Source organism: Centrocercus urophasianus, unplaced genomic scaffold (genome assembly GCF_019232065.1).
Source record: "Centrocercus urophasianus isolate 14NV4802_14NV808 unplaced genomic scaffold, USGS_Curo_1.0 seq_16, whole genome shotgun sequence".
In the NCBI taxonomy this organism is placed as follows: domain Eukaryota; kingdom Metazoa; phylum Chordata; class Aves; order Galliformes; family Phasianidae; genus Centrocercus; species Centrocercus urophasianus.
Genome location: NW_024884711.1, coordinates 17790417 through 17816081, shown reverse-complemented (window position 1 = coordinate 17816081; position 25665 = coordinate 17790417). Strand labels below are relative to the sequence as shown.

Here is a 25665-nt window from a genome sequence, read left to right as displayed (position 1 = left end):
GTACACAACATACGTGAGAATTGGTGTTGACAGAATCTAAAAAATACAAAGATGCATCTTACCTCCCAGGTCTGAGACAGCCGGCTGACAGACGCAGTGTTGAGACCCATAACAATGGCAAAAAATGAATTCAGATTTCTTTGGGCTTTACAGCTGTGGAATAAAAATATGAATGTTGTATTCTGATTTTTTGTCCTCGGAATAAGAGATAAATGGAAAGCACAGGTATCCTAGGTTACTGAGTCCAATTTCAGCTCTCAGCACTAACATACAATCATCTTCCACGTAATGAACTCATTAAACATCCTACCATGGCCACCTGCAGTCTAGGTGATGTGGTCTCAAAGAAGTTTTTAGCAAGTGTTCCATCTTTCATCAAGCCTGTAGTTGGCAGGTTATTTTTCTTCCTTTGCTGTCGGAAGTAATTTTCCTTTTTCAGTGTTCAAGTTACTCTCTGCTGTCCTTTACCATACAGAATAAATCCTTGACCTCTATTCTCTTGTATTATAAATATTTTTATCCCCTTTTTCATTTCTTCTGCAAATTGTACATCACTGGTTCCTTCAATTTCTCCTTGTGGCCATGGATTGCAATCTATTTCTTCATACTGCTATTATCCTTCATTGAATTCTTTGTATTTCATTTTAACTTCTCTTCCCTCTCTCTTTCTTACCAAGGAGAAGTAATGAGACAGTGGGGAAGGAAGGAGGAGCACAATTACTGCTTTCCCTCTAAGTTCTTACATCTTTCTCCTGTGTGAGTATAAAATAAACATAAAATATATCTACTTGGAACAGAATCACACTTTGTCCTTGTCTTTAATTTGTCATCTATTATCACCCAAAGACCTTTGTCACAGTACTGTTCTTTACAATCATGCATTTATTTCTTCAGCTCGGTATTAGAATTCCCTAGCTGAATTACTTTGCATCTATCTAAATTAAATCTTATCCCACTGTTGTTTGCACATGCCACTAGACTCCTTAGATCATTCTTTTTTTTTTTTTTTTTATCCTCCAATGCATTTACAATCCCTCATCATTTTTATTGTCTGAAAATCTGATTAATGTTCTTTTTACATATCCCTATAAATTAGTTGTAGTTTGCACTAGTTCTAGTACTGGTCTCTACAGAATTCACTTGATACCTCTATTCTTTGACATTTCTCTACATACAGTCAGTCCCTGCTTATTTCTAATCAATTAGAGAATATGAAATCCCAAAATAAAGACCCCTTGTCTCTTTATATATATCCCGAAATAAAGAGCCCAAAGAAGGTTCCACTTCTATAGATTCCTGAAGACTACAACAAACAGATGTATAATTTTGTCAGTATGAGAAAGACAGAATCCTAAGATGATTTTAAGTATGAGCGAATCCACTGTCATCAATGGGATTAATCATCAGGGAAAAGTATGTGCCAATGCTTTAAACTGAAAACTCTCCAGCACTTGTTACAAGTCTGCATAAAGCTCACACTCATCACTGCATACCACTTTTAGATGGCGCCTTTCACTTAATTTCAGTTATCTTAAAATTAATCCTGACTCTGTTGTTCGAGTTCTTTTATCATTAAAGTCAGGCAGCTCTCAGAGGTAATCCTCTGTGAAGCAAGAAAGGAGTCCAACACAACCTGGATAAACTCCTATTGGAGGATCCAATTCTTTCAAGCAACTGCAGAGAGAAGGTATGTATTTCAGTCACAGAATCACAGAATCACAGAATCACCCGGGTTGGAAGGGACCTCAAGGATCATGTAGTTCCAACCCCCCTGCCTAGCAGGGCCACCAAACATACACATTCAGATCAGGTTGCCCAGGACCCCGTCCAACCTGGCCTTAAACACATCCAAGGACGGGGCATCCACAACCTCCCTGGGCAGCCCGTTCCAGGGCCTAACCACTCTCCTTGTATAGAACTTCCCCCTAACATCCAACCTAAATCTTCCCTCCTTCAACTTGGATCCATTTCCCCTAGTCCTGCTGTTGTCAGCCCTTTTGAAGAGTTTACTCCCCTCCTGGGTGTAGGTTCCCTTCAGGTATTGATAGGCTGCAATGAGGTCACCCCGCAGCCTTCTCTTCTCCAGGCTGAACAAGCCCAACTCCCTCAGCCTGTCCTCATAGGGGAGGTGCTCCAGCCCCCCTGATCATCTTAGTCGCCCTCCTCTGGACCCTTTCCAAAATCTCAATGTCTTTCTTGTACTGAGGGCTCCACACCTGGACACAGTACTCCAGATGGGGCCTCACAAGAGCCGAGTAGAGAGGGACAATCACCTCCCTGTCCCTGCTGACCACCCCTCTCCTGATGGAGCCCAGGATCCCATTTGCCTTTCGAGCTGCCAGAGCGCACTGCTGGCTCATGTTCAGTCTCTCGTCCATCAGGACCCCCAGGTCCTTCTCTGCCGAGCTGCTCTCAAGGACCACTCCTCAGCCACCCCTTGAGCAACATGAAGGCATCTGTTACAATCCATTTATTCTAACACCATGCTGACTTGCTTCTCTGACTCTTCTAGATGCTCATTTCTAGCAATGCTAACTTATTTTCTCTCTCAAATCACTTGTTTTCCATTTTAGACTAACTCATCAACAGAAGAATAGACATCTGTGTGTCAATAACTTTCTCTCCTTAAGTACTGACATACTTGTGTAAAAGCCTCCCATCTTCTGCAGGTGGAGTTCCCTCAATAATGAAGCACACACAAACACACCGTAAGATCTTAGTTCTGTTATTTTGCTGACAAAGTGGAAATCAGAGAGAAACTCCTTGCTGATTCTGAGGGAGCAGGAAGCAGCCAGAGCAGCTCAGAGCTCCCTGCCTCCCTCCCTTCATCATAAACAAAACAGCAGGGCTGCTTGGATCATGTCTCTGCTTGGAACACTATCCCTGCACCTTACCCGTTTCCCGTTCAACTCTTCCAGAATTTATGAGATACAATCATATTTTCACTTGGAAACATGCTGGGTGATGGGGTGCTTCTCCAATGCACTGGGAGAGCCTGTCTATCATTTACTGACAACTGTATTTAGTTTCCACAACTTGGACTATTCACTTCACAGACATGGAATTAATTGAGACAGGGCAACATTCTAGTCTGGAGACAAATACATCTACATTCATGTGGGACAGAACCATTCACTTTTGATGTAATTGGACCAAACATGGCCATTGATAAGGCAGAAAATGAACATATTACCATATACCATAGAACTTGCAAGCTAAATCAGATCACATTTATGAGTTACAAAAGATTAGATTAGGAGAATTAATTTTGCCAAAGGCACTGCTTCAGCAGACAACATGCTTTTGTATGTAACTGCCTTGCAAATTAAATCAATCCAGTCGATGAGGGGAACAAATTATACATTTTCCATGAATATGCATATTCAAATATTGCAAAAGACCAGCAAGAGGAGAAAGAGGCAAGGAGAATGGCTGCACATATTTAAACTGCTCCACTCCCTTGGTTACCAAAATAAAAGTGATTTCAGAGAAAAAAGCTCTCTGTGTACAGTATACATATGTACGCTGTTCCAAGGCACAAAATAAATGCCAGTACTACTTACTAATAGTGCAAGAATAGATGGTCAAATCTGATTAGTGAGGAACTGTCCTGCTCCAACAAATTAGAGAGTACTCCAGACAAGATTGTATGGGGCAACATATTACTGCAGCCATTTTCCCCTCCAGTTAGACCTTTCAGGTTTAAAACAGAATGTTCTGTTTTTCTTATAGTCTTTGGCGAATAACAGTGCTGCTTTATATTGGAGGCCCTCAGGTTATCTCTGCAAAGAACTATCCCTAATATGAAGGAGGTATTTCTGCAGCATCAGGGATTTTCCATTTGATACTGCAAATATGTTAACTGAACTGCTGGAAAAGAATTGTACACTGTATATTCCACATTTAGTTTCAGCAAGTGTGTGCTGTTATTGTAATGGGCTATTTTTACTTATGTATGTTTACTACACAGTAAACTGCTTTTTGTCTTTGCTCTTGCACCTAACTCTTCTTTCCCAATAAATATTTATGTAAGGCACACTTACTCAAGGATTTGTATTGTAATTTTAGAAACTTACTGGGCAGCAATCTTGATGAACTTTTTGACTAGCTGTACACGTTTGCAGAGCTGAGTGCAGAGAAGAATCTCGGTGGCAACCCAAAGCTGGACTTCGTTGCATCTTTGAAGTAGAAGACTGAGATTCTCAGTGTTTTCAGCACTGCCCTGTCTGCTGAATGTGAAGTATATCAGCTCTTGCTGGAAGACATGAACAAAGAAATACAGTTTAAATATAAATGAAGTATAAATTATTTAAAATACTGGTTTTGAAACAAGATTTAGTAGCAATTGGCTATTTTTTATTGTTCACGGGCCAATCACAATTGATTCAGGTTTCAAATCTGGTTTAGCAAACTCTAGAGATGTATTTCAGTACGTAGATAGACTGAAAGTCCTGCAAGATTCCTTGTGAGATTTCTTGCGAGATTTCTTGCGGTTCCACATGTGGTTATACCAATCTGTCTCTGTATTTCATCACTCCTACTCTAGTGTGAAAAAGCAACCCTATCAGAGCACTGCAGAATCTGAAAGCTTTCCATTCCAGTTTCTTTCTAAAAATGACTGAGTTTTCATGAACGGAAGAGCTGCTCTTGCCTTCTGTGCAAAAAGTCTTGACTAGCTCTAGTTTTTGTGTCTAACCTGAATAAAAGAACATGAAATGAAAGATCAAGAAAATCTGATGGGAGGTAAGAGAATTTCCGTGTTGTTTTCTCAAAAAGCCATCACACTTTTCAGTAAGTGATATTTTCAAGTGACATTTTGCAGTGTGAGCTGTGTGTTTTACTCAGCAGCCCACACCAGAACCTATCAAAGTTGTTGAAATAATCCAATGGACACAGAAGTGGGCAATTATGCCCCTTTCTATATCCTGTCTGATATTTTTTTATCCCACTGAAGCCAAACCAGAGCAGTATTATGAACATCTGAAGTTTCTGAAATAGTGTATGCTGTTGCGATTATAGCCATATCAAGGATACCTATTTGTGGAGTTCCATATTTACTGGAATAATGTTGAATGCAAAGTTCAACTTGCATAGACAACATGTGAATACAGGGAATTTTTGAGAATAACCATGATCTCTTATTTTCTTCAGGTAAATCTCAGTAAAACCCATGAGATATACAGGGGATGAGATGCATCACCACAGGGAAGCTACAAAACTTTAGCAAACTTTTTCAGTATCAAGGATTACTGCACAGCTCTTGGACCTGATTCAATTAACATCACTATAGAGAAATTACACTGTCATGGTGATGAACTACAATCCAAGGAATGCTGATGCACCAAAGCACTAGTGCAACTTCAGAACCCCATAGCAACATAATATTTTACAATGGTAATATATTTGGAAGTGGACATGATGCTGTTCACCTCATGAATTGCATTGAAGAGGCTCCAATCAAAGTTGGTTAGTTCTAAGGCAAGATCCCAGGTGTTGATTCCCAAAATTCTCACAGACCGTTGCTGCAACTCTTCATTTTCAGCAAATGGACTCTGAATTAATAGACAATAACAAAAAATCCTGAGCAAGTGCCAAAAGGCTCACAATGAAACAGATTCTAGACCAAGGTACAAAACAAAGCTGAGTAAGTAATGTTCTCTATGTGCACTGAGGGCTTTTTTTTCCCCACATTAATTAAAATTGGTGAGTGATAGCAAATTTAATAAATAGCTTGAAACAAGAAATGGGTCAATAGGATTGATTATGGCCTATTGGATTAGGATTTCTCCCTCTCTCTTTAAACTTTGAGTTTGAAAAAATGACCAAACAAGTAATGAACGTAATGAAAATATGATCCCTGAAATGATCAGAAAGTAGTTTTTTAATTAAGACACCAGGAAATTTCTGCGCACATACCAGATTTAGAAAAAATTCACAAAACTTGCCACCATTCAACATATGCTTACAAAAAATATAAATCCACCTGTTTTATGATTAATTTAAATGCCAACAAACACTGCGCATTCTGATTCGTAAACGTTACTTAGGTTATTACTGTGGAGTTCACAGGCACTGCTGGTATTAATGGTCACTTGACATAGCCATTATTAGCTCTGATTTTCAAAGGTTTGTATTTCTCTTGGGTTTTTTACCTCATCAGTCTGAATCTTGGCACATGAACAATCTGTCAAGATGAAAGATTATTCTTATCAGTTAAGCCATTGCTCTGGCGCTTTATTTTTGACAGTTACAGCAAGTTTTGCCGTTTTTATTATGCAACTAATGAAACTAGATTGGTTGTCACCTGACCACACTGCAAACCTTTCCTTAATGCCAGCGTTTTTAGAGGAAGCTAAAATGCTGGAGATAATGGGGATGACGGATTACAATGATATCAGCATGTCAGCTCTTCAGGGCACACTGATCCAACAAAATGTAAATAGACATTTCTCATAGCTAGGGTGAATGCACAAATGCTCGTGCTGACAACACGTGAAAGTCATCTGCAATACTGTCCCCACACTTTCCTCAAAGCACATGAATAATCAGCAGAAAAGACTAATTACTGGAGTTCCTGCCTCATTGAGGTTTCAGGAAATCAGCAGGGAGAGAGATTTTGCGATCTCAGTTTTGGAGGAGAGCAGGAATGAGAGAACTGCAGCTCTCCAACCCACTCTCTCTGGCACCAGAGAGACAGAAGGAAGGGGAGGGGTGACGGCAGCAGCAATATAACCATATGGATACCACAACACCGTAGCCATGCTGATGCTCAGTAATTTTCATATAACTCACTCTATATACATCTACATGTAGTAATTCTGTGTTCATATGTTATGCAGAGTTTATCACTTCCTACAATTCTGCACCAGCCATTTTAAGTATTGTACAGGCACACAAGGCAAAAAAAAAAAAAGAAAAAAGCTATGTGAGCTCTGAAATAATCCTCATCCCAGTCAGTCCCGTACAAGCACAAGCCAGCTTTTCTGGGCTGACGTAGATTGAAAGATTTAAGCTCTATAGAAGCTTTGGTCTATTTGAAATTGATGAACAAATTCCATTACTGCTCAGTCAAATAACTGCTGTTAATGCAAGATTTTTTTTTCCAGGTATAGAACAGCTCAGTAAGCTCCACTGAGGAACTAAAAAATAAATTACATATTGAAAAAACTCTCTTAAAGGAACACTAAGCCCTTGATCTTGAATCAGACATATCAAAAAGGGGAATACAAAATACATATGCTTACCAAAGAATCAGTCAGGTCTCTTCGGTAGACAAACATACGACTGGATGACTCATAAGATTTTGAGATGGCCAAGTCATTTGGTTGTAGTTCATGTTTTTCTTTGAAAATGGAAAACAAAACGCAGAAGCTTCAGAAAAGTAGTATAAGCTTTCTTAAGAAAAGGAGTATAAATATGAGAAGAATATTACAGTTATATTTGAAAAGTCACATCAGCTTTGTAGAACGTAACTCAGCATCAAACACAATCCCCGTGCAATTCCAGGCATGGGTTCATCATTTCCACACCATTCAGAACAATAAAAGTAAGATGTATCTGATGCTGGACTAAAGCACAAACAAAAATATATGCTATCAACTTCAACTTAATATAGGATAAACCCTTACATTTTCCAGCCTAACTTCCTACGCATTATTGAACATTTCATTTCAACCCAATGTATCTACCACAAGCACAGTGACTTTAGTTAGAGCAATGTGTCTCAGCCTCAAGAGACAGAGCTGTTGTGTGTCTCAGGCAGAAAAGAACAAGGAGATGTCATCAATAGCCATTCACCCCACAGAGAAGAGCAATGGGTGGAAAAAAAAAATAACAAACCAACCCCTTGCTAATTAATTTACACAAAGAAATTCCTCTAGACCTATAGCAATTTGTTTAGTAACCAGTTGAGTGAAAGAGCAGGACTCTCCAGACAAGCAGTGAAGAGAACGGACTTTTTTTCTCCAGTGGGCAATCTTAGAGGCACCAGAGAAAAGTGGAAGAAAAACTAACCAAAAACCCAGAACAAAGTTTAAACATCCATGCCCTAAGAAAACTGTCCTTTCCTATGGGCTTCAAGTAATTTTCTGGAGAGCTGACGTGATATTTGATTACAGCCACTGTACTAATGTAGACAAAAAAGAACTACAAGCATGCTGACAGCCACCTCAGACTCTTCATGGCACATGAAGGAGGAGTAGGATCAGGAATTCAAGGGCGAAGTATCAAAAAACACTACTCATTTTTGCCATTTCCCTTGCTCACACTGACACCAGATACATTCATGCTGAACTATCAGTATGTCTTTCCAGGGTAAATTTGAACAAAAAGACCTTGCTTGTTCATTTTAGGAGTATAATAAAGATGTGTTCTTCAATGCTCATCCTGCTGCCCTCCAAGTGGATGGCAGATGACAGTTCTGAGTCACACAAAAAAGAAAAACAAAGAAAAAATGAAGAAATCATGGCAGGCTGCTGACTATTGCACACAGTGCACAAGTGACAATGCATAAGCACAAATTCAGTACCCTTGTTCTATCTCCAATTAATTCAGTCAATACCAAAGAGCATTTTAGGAATTACAATAGTCATGTACAGATGACAGTCTGTTGTACCAGCTTTTTAATTATTATTTCTTACTGAACAGCCAAATGGCAATTATTTCTATTCTATGGCTTTTTCAGTAAACAATGCAGTTAAGAAATGATATTGTTTTTCATTACTTGTGAATTGTCGGTTTTCTTTACATAAGCAAGTAGGCAGTTAGTGCCAGATTCATTGCTAGCGCAGCAAAGCTTGCCCTGCTTCTGCAGCCTGATCTTGCAGGGCTGCAAAACACACTGGATCTGAGTTTGGGCACGTACAAGGGTAAATGTGTCTGCAAGAGATGCAACGCAGCTGGTCAAGATGCCAACATGTGAAGCTCCCATATGGCCACCCTTTGCCTATGGTGCCCAAGCTCTTGACTGTTGGTTAAGGCTCCAGCTCCTGCCACTCACACCAGAGACCCACAGAATTATTTAACTGTGCTTAGTGTGGGGGAGAAAAATGTGGGCTTCCAATTCTGAACTGGATACGTAAGTGGGACAATTCAGCATTTGTCTATATTTTATTCAACTACACTGCCAAAGAAACAAGCATGAGTGAAGTATATTTAAGGGCTCATCCTTTGCCTTAGGGGACTGACATCCACCAATGCTAGCTGAGAAGATGACCCAGGTGTTGTAAAGGCTTAACCCTACTTTGTGGGTCCACTTGTTCATGCTACATACCCAGTTACATTGCTTTATTTTCAATAACAGCCCAACAAGGTATTACAGTGAGCAAACCTGAACAAAAGATCTTAAGACCTGATAGCTTGGCAGTTCCCTACTATCAGCCTACCCTCAGTCTGATCCTCCTCAGAAAAAGACAGTAAGCCTCCTCTGTTAAACAAGAAACACTAACAGTCAAAAAACGTCAGTCATAAGCAAGTTTGCCTACAAAGTACTGCTAGGTCATGCTCAGTATCTCATCTGTGCAAATATATGCTTCCCTTGTCTCTATTGGAGAATATTCACTACCCATCCTGCAAAAAAACAGCCACACATTCAGAAGCTGTTATTCCCTTTTATATTTTAAAAGAAAACCTTTCCTCAACACCTTCTAAATTAATTTAGATCTGAAAGTTGAAGATTTATGTGCGGGCAAAAAAAAAATCTTGTAATACTGTTGAAAAGGGGAGTCTTTTGCAGTCCATTTCCAGCAAGGGAATGCCTCATCCAGTGTTACTCGGGAATGAGCTGTTTCCATGGGAACGGCTCTGGGAAGCAGCTCTCATTGTTCCATAGTCATCCAGCTGTGGGCCACAGCTGTATCCTGCACCAGAGAATCCCAACCCTCCCTCTGCTGCACTAAGAGGTGAGTGGTCGGATGAAGTAAGATTATTTACCACCAGAGAACGTGATGATCACCAGTGCCAATTCCTCCTCCGGGTACTGGATCTTTTCTGCAACAATCTTCAGTATCTCCTGTGCTGAAGTGGTTACTTGAGCTTTCACACTGACGTAGGAGTGCTCCGTGATGTACACACGGCAGAAAACTGCACAAAGCAAGAAAGGCAGGCTCAGCAGCAGCCAAAGGCACCCTGAAGGAACAGGGGAAAGCACAGCAGCCCCAGTCCCAGCTGCAAGACAGGCCACTCCTGCACTCTGCCCAACAGGGGCATGAAACTGAGCACAAACCTCACCATTTCCCCACTTCCGACCTCTTCCCTCTAGGAAATGACAGGGACAAGCAAATGCATCTCCATGGGTTCATTTCAGGGAAGCCTATTTAAGAGTTCCTACCCTGAGGACTCAATGTATACAAATTCCCTTGCTGCGCACCTTCTGTAACCACTACAACCTTAGCAGTTATCATCTTTTGTCCTTACCTTCTAGGCCCAGATAAATTAGCATTCTTTTGGTGTGTCTCATACCTGCTGCAGAAACTGTTTTGCTCCTCCACTTTCACCTGCAACAGCATGCTTCTCGAGAAGCTCCCTGCTCTGTAACTACTCTTGCTAGCTTATCTGTCTGGACATTTAGTGGTGTGCATTGCCAGGGCATTTTTGCACCAGCAGAGGCTGCCTGAACAGCAGTGCAATTAATTCTGACAAATCCATCCCGAGTCATTTGCAATACACATAAAAGGGACTCATTTGGAGAAAATGGACAAACCCTGGAGTCATCACTTCCACTGAAGTCCTAGAACCAATTAGGCTCTGGAAACGATTCCCATCAGTAATGCTGCAGGAAGTTCATGTAATGCTTTGTTGTTCCTTCAGAAGCGAGGTATACTCCCTCTGCTTCCCAGAATTTTAGGTTTGCAGTCTTTTTTGCTGAGTTTGCTGTAGCCAGTCATTTGAAATACAGCTGCCATACTTAAAAAGGGAAGAAACAGCTGTAGACTTGCAAAAATATTTTAAAAATGACACCTGCTAATGAGAATCACCATAACTCTGGATTTCATACTCACTTCTGTGCTTAAACTTTCAATTTTCTTCTACTTTTGAACTTCTTATTGCAGATAGGCTGCTACCATGGCAGTATAATACAATATTTTTCTTCTCCAGAAATGCTGTATTTTTATTGACAGATGTATGCAGCAACAGCTCCTTGTCTGTCCTATGAATCTTCATGGCTTCAGGGCAGTACCATTAACTGAGACCATGCCAGAAATGGTTAACAACTCTATCTTACTGAACATCTTTTTTGTGTGTGTTGTAGAAGAGAAAAATGAAGATAAGAACGAAGGAGGAACTCGACATTTAACCTTGGGGAAGAAAAGCAATTTGATTTTATAATTTTTTTCTTAACCTGTCTGTGCTGACAGACAGTAAATCAGGTGCTCAGCATGTGTCAGAATCTTTCTTCAGAATACATATAACTCGTGAATAGACAGATACATCAACTGCACTCTAAATAAGAAAATAAGTAAATCTGACATAAATATTTGCCCTCCATATGCAAAGTGCAACACAACTTGCCTGCAGTGATTTTGTTTGAAGCCTCAACCTCTGTCATTTGGGAGAGGAAAATGACAGCAAAATATTAACTTATACTTGAGCTACTGATGTATCTTCTGTTTAGCACCAAACTAACCCAACCTACAGGTCAGGTTCTTGTAAACAATCATCACAGCAATTATCCCAAAACTCCCCCCACAACATATCTTTTAAATGTTCTGTGCTATCTATGGGCATGGGCCATGTCATCCCTTCCAGGAGCCCACACTGCTCCTCAGTGAAACGCAGCAGGGAACACTAACAGGAGGGCATGGGCATGCGCTGTAAACCACCCTGAAAATACTTACATTAGGAGGTAGAATGCTCCTGGTCTGATCTCTGCCACTGAGGGCAGGAGCCATTGGACAAACCCATCCTTCACAAGCACCATCATGTGGCAGCACTCCACAGCCCATCCCATTTCCCTCCATCGTGCCCAGGCACCTGCCTCTTTCCCCCTAGTCTTGCACCTTCTATTTCATTCCCTCAGTTCCAGCACATTCCATGGCTCATGCTCGCAAGAAGAGAGAGAACAGCAATTTATGGCCTTGCTGAGTCCAGCCTTTCCTGTCCCCATGGCCATTCAGTCTGTGCCCTCTCTTCTATACTTTTCATGAGCTGTGTCAAACTTTTTAAGAAGAAAAATGAGTGTGGGGGTTTTCATCCAGAAATCACATTCTAGAAGCAGCCTCGTCAGCCTAAACCTCAAATAAATTTCAGGCACAAAAGAGGCTATCTATCCACCAGCGGTACATAATGTAAGGAGAAACTTGTCACTACAGGAGCTCAGTTCTTACCGTGTCACAAATGAGCACTAAAAATACCCTGTCTCAGCCTGAACTTCTGGAGTTCTTCACCAAGAAAGGAAGATAATACTGCGTAATTCTGCCTATTCTCTGCTTGTGTGCATGTTATTCTCCTCTCTGCCTCCTTCCTCTCGCAGGCCTTACAGCAGGGTGAGAGCTTCACTTTACCATTGCTTTAGCAGCAATGAAGGGAAAAATGAAATAGTTGACGTTAAAACATAGTGGCATCTCACCCGCTACATGGAAATGTTTTTGTGGAGAGCACCTACGTAGGTTCTCAGAGTTAGCAGATCCTGCTCCACTTAACCTGACAGGTGCATTCACCTCTCACACCCAGGATCTAGGTCAGGAGACTATTCCTGCCCTGTGTTATGGTTTCCAACTCTGATGGATAGGCTGTGAGCCACACAGCTCTGTCACAGGGCCACAGAGGAACCGGGCAGATGGAAAGCCTGAGATATCTCACTCCACAGCTGAGCACCTGCAAAGCAGGAGGCAGACAAGTAATATTCACACAGGCAAATCTCTCTTCTTTCGGGGCCCCAGGGCTCAGTTCAGAAGCTGTACGCCTGGAAGAAGACTGTACCTTAACAGGCAGCTCTTACTAAAAAGGTTACCTTGACATTTAAAAGTACTGTGCATGGCTTTTTCCCATTCTTAAGTCATACTTACTTTCTTCTGCTTCATTCATGGTTCCTCTGTGCTGCAGCCAGTTCTCCTTTAGACTGAACTGGTGGAAAAAGGTTTTGTTCTGCAAATGAGTGGGAGAGGAAAAAAAAGACACAACAATGACTGTCTGCATTCCTTCCCTTTACCATGCAGCAATTGATAAAATACAACATTCAATGCATACATCTGGCCAAAAAGGTTGCAGTATAGGAAATTCACCCACCCTTCCTGCATCAGTACGCTGGAAGTTGCCTAACTTAATAATGGTAAAGGTGGGAATTTCTGAGGAAGTGAGACATGCCTATACCAAACAGCAGCCACACCTCAAGGTTCTCTGTAGTTATGTGCAGAGGTCACTTCTTACGTACTTTTCTCATACATATTTCCTTTGTACCAATCGGCCTATTTAGCAATTTCATTACAATATCATGTTCTGCTTCCTGTATTTCCACTGTAACATTTTAAGCCCTTTACATGCTTCAGCCCAGGTACTTCAGCAGGTCAGCAGTTCAGCCCTGCACAATTCATATGTCTCCAGTAGCACCTTTTCCTTCTGCTTAAATAGACAAATCCATGTTCCTCTTTCTTTCTCTCTTTCTCCGCTCTATCACAACAAATTCCCCTTTGCTTTGGCTGTTTGACACCTGCAGTTGATGCCTGTGCTCAGACTGGTTTGCCCAGGTTTTCTGCATCTATCCAGCCAGGCGGGACAAGCTCCCAACTCAAAATATTCAACAGTGACATCTCAGGACATGCTGTTAAAATGATAATACTGTCACAGCCACTGCAGGTTAGTTCACACAAGTGATATACAGGTGACACTGCCATAAAAAAAAATTTCCTTGAGCAATGTTGCAGGTCTAGCCTCACTGATGTATCCTGTCATGTTTTTGGTCACCTGTCACTTTCAATTGAACTGCCAAGAAAAGAGTGAAAGTGGAGGGAGGGAAAGAAAGAAAGGTTGTAAGTTAGCTAGCAATGAGCAAAACAAGGTTTGTGTTACCTTTCGGTGTGGTGAATATTCATCCACAGTGCTGAAACAAAAAGGAAAATTCTAATTATCTTTCAATCCAAACTTTAGAAAGTTTCAGCAATCTAAAAATATATATATATATATATATATTTTTTTTTTTAATTACAGTCTCCACAAAACGGCTCTAGAGATCCTTTAGTGAAAGCTGAGGTCACTTGGCTCAACTACAAAACTTTCATGGGAGTCACAAAGTCAGTACAGAAAAAAGAAATGCTGCCAGTCTGGGAGCTCCTGGAGAATGCCGATACCAGTGGCAGCCAATGTCCTTCCAGTCCTCAAATGCACAAACCACAGAAATAATTTCCACTTGCTGGAGAAATGTGCCAAGGGAATATCTTTTAAAAATACCATCAGATTAATAAAATAGTAACCCTGACACTACCACTGAGAAATAGATCTGCTTCTCGATATTGCATGAGAGAGAAGGAGAGATAAGATGCATCATCTGAAATCAGAGACTGCTGAGTGACATTTTGACAGTTTTTCCACAAAGTTCCACACCACCCAACAAACGTCAGATAAAATGGAATAATCTGGCTCTATTTTAAAGATTAATTGTGAAAATGAATACAGTACTTGTATCACTCATCCCTCTATCTTTACTGAATTACAGCAAGATGACAACAAAAATAAATTACACTAAGGAAAATGAGATCTGATAACAAGGATAATCAATACTTACTGACGACGATGCATCCCAAGTATTTTCTGAAATTCTTTCAGCTCCTTCTCAAGAACAGGATATTCATACACATCATCTAGCACATTCCGGTATATTGTCTACAAAGTAAAATAAATACTTTATGCAATCATCTAATAACTCAAAAATAAATCTGAAGTATCCCAGCAATGGTCTAAATCAATCAGGCGGAAGCATACTGCAACAAATTTCATCATAATTCTTTTCCAAGATCCGTGATCAAGGAATGTCCTTGCTTATTTTTACAGGCTAGTCAGTGCTCAGTTTGGCTAAGAAGAAACACTCTGTATCAACACCAAGTGAGTAAGCAAAATGTTGATGCTCATTAGTCTACAGACAAAATGGCACTCATGGTTGTTACAAAAAATCTAAGTTAATTCAGGAGAATCCATTCTGAAGCTTGAGAACATAACACACCAACATTCTGCATCCAAAATGGTAAAAACAGATTTATGTGACTTAGACTTTTAAAATGAATGCTCTACTCCAGTTTTCCTCATATTTGTGTACATTTAAATTGAGTAATATCTCTCACAAACAAAAACATGCTCTTAATTTTAAGCCAATAAATAAATAAACCTTACTTTTTCTTTCTGGAGGAAGCGTTTTCTGACTAGCCTCAACTGGGAGCCCCAGTTAACTTTGGGAGACACCACCACAAGTAAGAGGTAAGTCAAATGAATTGGCTTAGTTGGTTGAAATTGAGGGAAACATTTTTTCTATGCCTTTTCAGAATCTGCACACAAATGCTACTCTTTTCCTTCTAAAAATATGGAGATCATATGTATTGGCTGAGTCATCAAGTTGTTTTAGCCCAATTAATACTCCTACATCTAAGAATCTCAGCATAAATAATTCTGAATTATAAACCTGTATATTGCTTTCACACATATAACTTCAACCATCACTAACGTTACTACTGTTTTGTATCACACCAAATCCTCAGGCAGAAATATTGAGTGTACAAAAACTGGACAGCCACACACCCTTAGAGACAGAAAGGCACTGCACCAAGGTACATGCAGCAGTATAACCTGGCTGGTGGCTGGAATGATGCCCAATTTCCAATACAGTACTACACAGCCTAGTACCAAAGAGCAAAAGTCCTAAGGTCTCTGCTCTCATATGCAGAATGTCCTCTTCCAAAAACTTTATACTATACACTTTGTATTATAGATATCAAGGACAAAATTTAAATATGAAAAATGATGTTTTTTACTTTTTCCTGTTGCAGCTTCTGAAACACTGTATACTAATTAAACAGCATTGAAATGAATCAGGAAGTGATTCAATACCTTTAAAAATTGTTTTAAATGCTCATCTTCATGTAACCAGTCTTTGTAGAGAGAAGTCCACTGAGACACCAAATGCAAGACCTTTCGTTTCCTGCAGGATACATCAGAGTCATCTTCTTTCCCTTGATAGTTCTTTGCACAATAGGTGCAGTAAGTTAAGGAAAATAAAAACTAAGAACTCATTGAAACTTTGAAATTCAGCAATGCATAATCATCTTCCATGTTGTTTGGCAATGAAAGACTATGTTTCACTACACTGTCCAGTTCTGAACGTATACCTATCCTGTTTGAAGCTTTGGGAGTTTCATCAACTTTTTGGAATGAAATGCTCAGTAATATAAATGTTCATTCTCTATGTCAATAAAACTTTTTTCCTTCCTAGATTAGAAAGAAAAGTCTACGAAAAGTAAAATCCATTTAAAAGAAATTATACAATGTTGAGTTATAACTTTCCTGTAGAAGCTGGAACAAAACTTTGCCCTGCACACAGACACCAACATGAATGTCTGCATGAAAGAGGACAATGCATCATTACAAGAAAAATATTGAGCAGAGGAAGTCAGTTTCTTTTTCCCTGTACAAATTACGCTGTAAGCCGAAATAACACTGTTAAGAAAAAAAGAATCAATTTCCACTATTGTCCTCTATTCACAAAGCAGAAACAGCAAATGACAGAAGATATTCACATTATACATCATTCCGGTCCCTTCGCTATTCTTTTTTTCAGTAGGTGAAATGACTTTCACAACAAAAAGAAAAGAAAAAAAAAAGTTATTTCAATTCATAGCTCCAAGTTCATTCAAGCAACATTCTATAGCTTATAGAAATAATCGGAAATACAAAGAAAGTTCTATACTGTATCACACAACAAAAGGTGCAGATATTGTAAAATACCTATTCTTCACATACTTTGCAGTATATTACACAGGTACTTAACAATTAACATTTATGTTCTGGATAGGTTTTAGCTGATTTTAAACACTGTTTTGTAAAAGGTGAAAAGATTCATATAGCTTTAAACAAAAAAAAAAAAAAAAAAACTTTTATAAGGTTTGCATTGTTGGTATGAGTTAAGCTTGACAATATACTAATCTAGGTGTCACTGTGTGATGAGTGCTAACACAACACTTAAAAGGATATTGCCTCAGAAGTGCCTGGCACAAGTCATCTGTTGTCATGAAGACTGTGTATGTGAGAAGGAAGTCATCCAGGAGAGTTTCTGCAGAGAAAGACAAAAAAAAAAGTCAAAGGTACAATATATTTTTGAGAAGAGGAAGACAGTACCTATTGTTAGTGTGCATAGCAAGAAAAAAGCCTAAAGAGTATATCACTGATTTGTCACACAGTTAACAATACATTCACACTGCAGAGATGAGATCCTTATTAACAAGCACATCCTCAGTTCTCAATGAATAAACAAGCAGAACTACACACAAAATAAGCCACAGTTCAGGAATGAATATGAGTCCTTCTCACAAACACCACATTCCAGTTGGCTCTTCTGAGTGGTTCCAGCTATTCAACATTTCCACCAGTAAGTTGTTTCAGAATTTCAGAAGACAAATTTTTGTAATAGAAAACTGAGATTGCCATGTACTCTGGTGAACATCTAGGCACAGTATTTGAGAAGCAAAAACAAGCATACTTAAATGTTCAGCTAGTTAAGACTTGTGTGCATCGATAATTGCTGGGATACTTTCTCTCTGGTTTACTTAATTACATTATTCAAAGTTATTTTCTGCTCCTGACATTCCTGCACTTGGTTTCTATCAATATATCTAAAGGCACCTGCCAACAGAGCACCTCTCCTGCAGCCATAACACCTCAGGCTGTCAGGACAAGAGGCATTGCCAACTCAGACCTCAGCGTAGTTTTCACATTCCTCATTCTCATGCCAGGCTAATTTTAGGGTTTATCCAAACCTTCACCATGCACACCAGATGCAAGGAGGAAAGCTGAAACAAAAAGGTTTTTTACAAGATGAGAGCGCTCAAGGGAAGTCTTGTGACGGCATCCCACAACCCAATGGCACAGAGAAACAAGACCAAGCCAGACTTTTCCCAGAGTCATGCAACACAATGACAGAGGCAAACATCAGAGATTGCAACAAGGGAAAATGTATCTAGTTAAAAGAGACTTTTTTCCCCTGTGAGGACAGGTTGCCTGGCTAGGCTGCAGAAGCTCCAGGACCAGGGTTATTCAGAGCCCACCTGGGCAGGACCTGAGCTGCCTGTCTTACTGAGCCCACTCTGAGCACTGCCAACCCACATTGGTTTGTAACTCACACAACTGTGCTTCCAATTTTAATTACTCATAAATTATATATGATGTAGGAATGAATTCATACTTCATTCACAAACAAAACAATCTTTAGGATGCAATTACTCTGTTTTACCAAGTAAGAACAGCAAAACAGATAACTGTAGTAATTTTGGTAATATATACTGACATATAAGTATTTCTTTGAAGCACTGTAGAGCATAAACACCTTAGCAGTATTACTACTTGTTACTAGTTAGCTGTTACTAGTAACTGTTACAAATGAAGTAGTGATTCACGTGTGGACTTACAGCTGCTAAGACTGAAGGACGAACTGCTCCTTACAGGAGAAAAACAAGGTTGTGCCCTAATTTCCCTATGTGGGTCTCCTCACTGTCCCCGATCTCAACCAGCTAGTGCCTGTGAACGCGTGTGCAACTGAGAGCTTCCCAGAAGCTCTTCAGACCAAGAGCATAATTTCACAACAATTTAGGCCCATTTCAGTCACAGCTACCTTTCTGTCTGTAAACTGACTTCAAAGATAAGGTGTAGAACGGCAATAAATTCATCCACGTATCATTCAAAGCCAGATACCATGTGAATATCACATGGATAGATAGCTAATGATAACCCATCCTGTCAGCATGGGACTAAAAATACCTCTGCTGTCATTAACAAAAGAAAAGCAGCTGAGAATCAATGCCTTTAGCATAGTTGATCTAGAAAGACTCCTGTTCTGAAGGGGCATAACTGAAGCCTCTTGCATTCACAAATAAGACAATAAAATTCTTTATATTTCACCGACATTGTTTTAAAACTGTGGAAAGTATTATCTTTGTATAAAAGGGACATTTTGTCTCCATAAATGAAAAGATCTTGTGAACAGCTTGTTCTGTATCCAAAAGGTCAGCAGTTCATTCTGTTGCACATCTTTTGTTAGCTACAATGCAGCTATTAAAGTCGGAGGTTTCACAGATGTTTATTTGGAAGCTCCAGTTCTTGGAGACAATAACCACATCTAACCTGCTATTCTAGTTCTTGACCAAACTATATGTAGTAGTACTGATCAAGTCAAAGATACAGTTATAACAGATTATTTCGACAGAAACTTTCTATTCTTTTTAGGTGATACCTTAGTTTCAGCAATAGACAGCCATGCATTCAGAAAAGAGATGAAGTACTTGCTGAAAGAAAACTGTAAGGCTGCTCAACAAACTTTTGCAATTGTTCAAAATACTGTGACTTCATCATACTAGCTGGTGTTAAAATATCAGTATAAAACATTATTTTTAATACCTGATCATCTTTACCCATCATAGACACTTGATCATCAGACGCCTATTTAAAATGCTTCCAGGACACCAAAGTGTTGGAGTAGCAAGGACTGGGTTCGCTATGACTTTATTTTTTTTGTAAGTACTACTTATCACTGTAGTTCACTCTGTATTTTCTTCTCAAATGCACCGTAAGTTACATGATTCCTGAATGGCTTTATATGCTACAACAAGGGGACAAAAACTGAGTATGAACTAATTCCTAAAAAATAATTTGTCCAACATAAACAGATGCACACTTCTCAAATGCTTTTGAAGATGTGCTTACAATGAACTGTTTCCTGGTCTCAATGTGTAAACACAGAGAAAGACTACACGAGACAATTTATTCACAGCATTTTATTCATTCTGGCTACTAATGGACACTTAAAACAGTAAACTTCAATGAGGTAGAGCTTTAAGCATAGCAGTTGTCTCAGGGTTTTCCTGTTTAGATTTGGTTGATTTAAGAGTTAAAGAAAAAAAAAGAAGGAAAGAATGGAGCAGGGAGGGAGGAAGGAAGAAAAAGAAAAAAAGAAAAAGAATTGGAAAAAAAGAAAAAAAAAAAAAAAAAAGAGGAAAAAAAAAGGGCAATTCCAGTCATCATTGATTATTTACTGTGCACCACATTGCCATACAGAATGGGGATGAAGTACCTCAGCTTTTAAATTTTATTGTTCTATGTCTGTTTCTGCATACATTTGTGGCCACCTTCCCCATTTTTCCTATAGAAAAAGTTTTTCTGGTGTTTATAGAGTTCAAGGAGAGTAAAAACACAGTAATGGTTGACAAAGAAAAAATGCTTCCTATGGAGGAAAAGTATTTCTTCATGCAGAAGACTGTGATGTTATTTTTTTAATTTCTCTTCTTCATGAATTTTTTATGTAATCATTTTCTCTTAGCCATCAATCTAATTTTTCTATACTCCACACAGTTTTCCTTTATTTGGTTAAGCAATTATTACGAAGTACACAGTCAGCTTGCAGCTATGGAATATTTCATTCCAAAGACAATTTCAAGCATTTTAAACTTCATTAAGACGTGCAACGGAAACAGCTTGAATTCAATGGACTACTGCTCCTGCAGCTCTTTAGGGGCAGCCTTGGGCAGTAATCTCAGCACAGAATGTGTGCCCTTGGTATCACATCACAGGCATAAAAATAACAAAAAAGAAAGCGTTGTGCTTCCTCATTATTAAAAAATCAATTCATGTCAGCTTCTGCTGAGACAGTTTCTCATGGGCTCACCCTTCACCCAGGTGAAATAAAGTAGCATAGACACCAATTTCACTGGCAGCTGTTAGCACCACATTTCCAACCTTTCTGTAGTGTACAGGTCCTTCTGCAACACACATGCAGGGTGGGTGAGGAATGGAAAGAGCAGTATGTAGACATGGGATGTTCCAGTGCATGAGGATTTCCCAGGGAACATTTACACTTCCCAAGGAACACCTGCTTTCAGTCAGCAACTGGAGGAATCAGCAATGCATCTCCAAGGGAAGCTGTAGCTGAATCGCATGGGCAGAGTGATGGGAGACAATGGCAACAGTGGTGTGTTTGACTGGGAACACAGATTTGGAGTACCAGAAACAATAAATAATCATATATTTAGATGAACACCAAACTGCATATTACCATGTACTTCCAAAATCCAGAGAATTTCCCGCTACTTTCCATGCCCACTTTCCTAACCAGATCACAGCCCTTTTCTCTGAAGGGGTAATTTTAAATATTTTGGAGTTTGTCCTCGACATGAGGGTATATCTTTACATATGCACAATTTTAAATGGCAGGAGTATAGAATGGGATTGTCACAGGGGCTTACATATTAAATTTTATTTCTCAGTGGTTAATCTACTCTCTTCTTCACAGTCTTCTCTAGGCAAGGTATTAATTACCAAGGCTTAGAAAACAAATTAATAAACAGCTGTAGCCTGACACCTTCCGTTGTACATATTTAACTAACCAGGACAGGCAGTAAATATACTTTATGTCATTGCTGTGTCTAAGACCTGTGAGCTATTCTCAAATATGGACATTCACTTAAACTAGCACATTGGTACAAGGCATCAGGGAAGCACTCTGACATTAATAATTTGTTACAGAAGTATGGAAAGAGACTTAAGCCAAAGGAAATGCCTTTGTTAAATGAAACAAAAGTTAAATTATTTTTATTAAATTAATTTGAGAAATTTTTAGAAGTAAACATGCAGTTTGGCCAGCACATAGAATGAGTAAAGAAGGAAAACGAGCAGAGAAATATTCCAGTGCTACAAATATTTACACTTAACTACTTATCAAACTGTACGTCCATGTATTACTTACGTAAATACGTATGATAAACATCATATGTTTATGATGTAAACATATTTGCATTACACGTTCAATAGATCAAACTGTTCAGAGTACACCTATTGCTCAACTGCTAATATTAGACACCCCATCCAGCTTAGCCAGACATAACTGCTCCTAATACCAGCACTGACTCATTAATCCCTTTATACCCACAAGAAGAGATAACTTGAAGACAAAATCCAGTTTGTCCTGGATTTCTGATCACACTGAATCACTCAAACTAGTTTTTGTCTTGATGCTTCTCAAAGGCTAACAGCAAAAAATATAAAGGTCAAAACTAAGCCAAATCAGTCTTCCCACTTCCATCACCAACCAATTGCTCAGATGACAAGAAACACTTATTTTCCCCTCATATCTGACGAAAACAATGTTTTGCATCCTATTCTTCTCACTCTGTGGTGTTTCTGTTTTTTTTTTGGTTTTTTTTTGTTTTTTTTTTTTTTTCCATTAAATGTTTATTTAAGTATTAAGAAAAAATAAATTCATGCAAAACAATCTGGCCAACAGGATTTCAATATTCAATGCATAATTTTTTTCTTATGTGATTTATAAAATGTAGCTTCCTTTGTACAGAGGAGCATACGAATACAAGGTCTGTGCATATGACTGTATCCCTTTAGCTGCTGATTGTCTACATCACACTGTTAGTTGAGAAGAGGACAATAATAGTGAAATCTGTTAAACTGTAAAGAAAAACTACTAATCTAGTTCCTTAGAAAATTTATTATCATTGTGAATCCAAACCTCTGACACTTTGCACTCTACAAATCTGGTATGAATGAATGGTTGTGCAAGAATGACAGAAAGATTTGAGGTTTTTTTTTAGGCTTGTATTAAATCGGATTACAAGAAAATATAGATAAAGCCTTTTTCCACTTTATGCAAAGTAGATGTTCAGCTTTCTCTGAGGATTTGCCAGGGGAGGCCAAATCTGGATGAAGAAGGAAGAAAAAAAAAAAAAAAAAAAAAAAAAAAAAAAGCAGTTGTCATGTATTCATATTGAATATATATATATATTGATACATATATAGGATTTGACAAAGTAGAAAGGTGAAGAACTCATTTGTTGAACTAAAAATTTTACTCTTCAAACTATTTTCCCTCCAAACCAATGGAATCACTAAATGCCCTTACTCTCAGTTTACTTCTCATTCTAATAAATGTATGATATAAGAGAAGATCATAAAATCTCCTTTGCCCTGAAGCACGTTCAAACCTGAGTATGAAGTATTTGGTGTGTGGGAGCTCCAGCAGCACAACTGTGAATGGGGGTTACACACACATTTCTCAGACATCAACACAAACTCTGGTTTTGTGCAGGAATTAATTTCTTTGGTGCTCGGGGGGGTGGGAGGGGGAGGAAGCAGGGAGTGAGAAAGATGTGCTTTAGACAACATACAAAAAAAACCCCAAAACTATAACCCTTCAGCCATGACAATTCCTATCTGCAGTTACGGCAAAGACAATGGTATGAACATATGGTTGGCTCCAGTCATCTCTTTATGTTAATGGATTAATCAGTGTAAGCCAGCACTGTGAATTTAAAAATTGCCAACAACTTCAAACTTGGCTCTTATTTGCATTCATGGTGTCATCCTTACTTTGTAGAACCAGCCACGTTCCTTTAGCATTTTAGTGAGGCTCATACCCAGGAGTATATTAGAAAAACATTAAAAAGTTGGACTTAATAATGCTGATGTAGCTTGTGAATTCAAGGCACACATCAGCAAGTTGTGGGATTTTTGTTATTGTTAATTCTTTAAAGAAAATAATAGTAGATAGAGTTAGCAATACCATAATGCTCAGAAACAGTTAAAACTTGCATTTCATTAAGCATAAAAGCAGCCCTATGAGATAGGGTTACAGCTGGGCAAACAGACAGATGAGATCCCTGTGCTTGAGTGAAATGGATGCTGATTGCTTACTGTTCTGTAGGGAATAGACACTTCTTTGCTATTTTGAATATGCACTTACTGACTTCAAATTAAACTAGATGAGAGCTACAGCAATGCATTTGCAAGTTTTCCTGCCTCTCACCGCTGAAAGCTCTTAAGCTTGATAAATTCTTTGTCGTTCTTCCTACTCCTTTCCATAAAACGTGAAAAATTATAATCACACCTCAAGGCTGCTACACAGAGTCTTTTTGGTTCACACAATACTATGCAACGCTCTGAAACCTTTCAGCAATGCAAATGCCTGTCCAGTAGTTGTAGGTAGTAATCAGAAAATTGCTTGTTCTGCAGAAATGGAAAAGTGTTTTGAGGGCAACTCCTTTCAAAGACAGAAGTTTCTCAATAATCTGTAATTCCACAGCAATTTACTAAAAATGTCAGGACGTCTCTGAGTACCAGAAATAAAAGCAAACTGCATTCTGATCCTGCACTTGTTTCAGAGAGGGTGTTGAGTGGTCCCAAATCCCCCCCCCTTGCATTCATTCAGCAGATGGTATTGACACTCAGAACCTCACAGGATTAGCCCTTAATCCAAAATCAGACACTCTGAAAATGCTATGCCACCATGGCCACAGCATGAAGCAGAAACCAAAAATTACGCTGAAGAAGAAAGGTCAATAGAAAAAGGAACATCAATATATAATTTTCTGCTAATGTATTAAAACAATTATAGTAGTTATGTCATCTAGCCACTGAAGCACTGATAAATCAATGCACAAAGGAATAAAGAGCAAGACATTTATTTCTTGTACCAAGTTAGGAAAAGAAAATATAGAAAGGCAAGATATTTAACCTGTACAACCAGAATTTTTATTAGAGCACAAAAATCAGAAGTAGGAATAATTTCTAAGGTCATCTCCCAGTGTTTTGTCTGGCAGTGTTTTAACATCTGCAGAATGAATCAAACACATTCTGTCTGGTAAGGTCAAAGATCCTCCTAAAGTTGCATTCCAGTTGCTGCCATCACACATATTGAAGCAGCTTCATATTTTGTTAGAAGGACAAAAAGACCTGAAACCACAGGCAGAGAGCAAATGTCAGACTTGTCTAGCTTTAATGAGGCACTAATTTTTTCATATAGACATCTGAAGCTTTTTTCTTCTTCTTCTTCTTTTTTTTTTTTTTTTTTTCCAGATAGGATGGAGCAGTGATTAATGTGCAGCTATAATGGTCTGGGTTACTTGAAGTTATTGGACAAATCCACAGTGCCTTATACATTTAGAAGTATTAGAAGCAGTGCCCATAGCTGTCAGCCTAAGACACTGCTGCTTTTTGTTGTTAAAAAAAAAAAATCCCTTGACTACTGCAAGTAAAACACCCAAGCTTTCCTTGCAGTGAATCTTCAGTTGCAGAAAACTGAGATATTTAAAGGTATGTGCGAAGTACTCAGGGCAGCCTAGCAGCAGAAAGCAGCCAGTCCTTGTTCATATCAGGAATCTCCTGAAGAACTTCAGGGTAAAAAAACCCAACACCATCTTCTCTTTCCATCGATTGTTTATAATAAGCCAGCCAGGCCAGGAGTGCCTGAAGCAACATGATGGAAGATAAAAGATTTAATGGTTCTTTTCATCCTTCCGCCCGCAGCCAGCTGCCTGTGGGGCAGAGGAGATAGGCATGCAGCAGTAACAGCACAGCGTGCCCGCACAGCCCTCACTTGTGCCTCACCTCCAGCAGGCACACAGCCCATCACCCTGATCCCAAAAGTCAGACAAGCAAACACTGCAATTTTCTTCTTTTTCTCTTCTTTCACCTGGACTT

At 39.1% G+C, this 25665-nt stretch overlaps 1 protein-coding gene across 2 annotated transcripts in view; it reads right to left on the bottom strand.

The window, feature by feature from the left end:
* RAPGEF5 (Rap guanine nucleotide exchange factor 5) overlaps nt 1–25665 on the bottom strand; it is a 116978-nt gene that overhangs the window by 18287 nt on the left and 73026 nt on the right. For both annotated transcript variants that reach the window (XM_042816627.1, XM_042816628.1), the window contains 10 exons: nt 17170–17248; nt 16030–16174; nt 14717–14814; nt 14005–14035; nt 13005–13083; nt 9931–10080; nt 7245–7342; nt 5430–5552; nt 4077–4255; nt 63–153 (listed from right to left, as the gene is read on the bottom strand). In XM_042816627.1, coding sequence (XP_042672561.1) covers nt 63–153; nt 4077–4255; nt 5430–5552; nt 7245–7342; nt 9931–10080; nt 13005–13083; nt 14005–14035; nt 14717–14814; nt 16030–16174; nt 17170–17248 — 1073 coding nt within the window. The remainder of the gene's footprint in view (nt 1–62; nt 154–4076; nt 4256–5429; nt 5553–7244; nt 7343–9930; nt 10081–13004; nt 13084–14004; nt 14036–14716; nt 14815–16029; nt 16175–17169; nt 17249–25665) is intronic.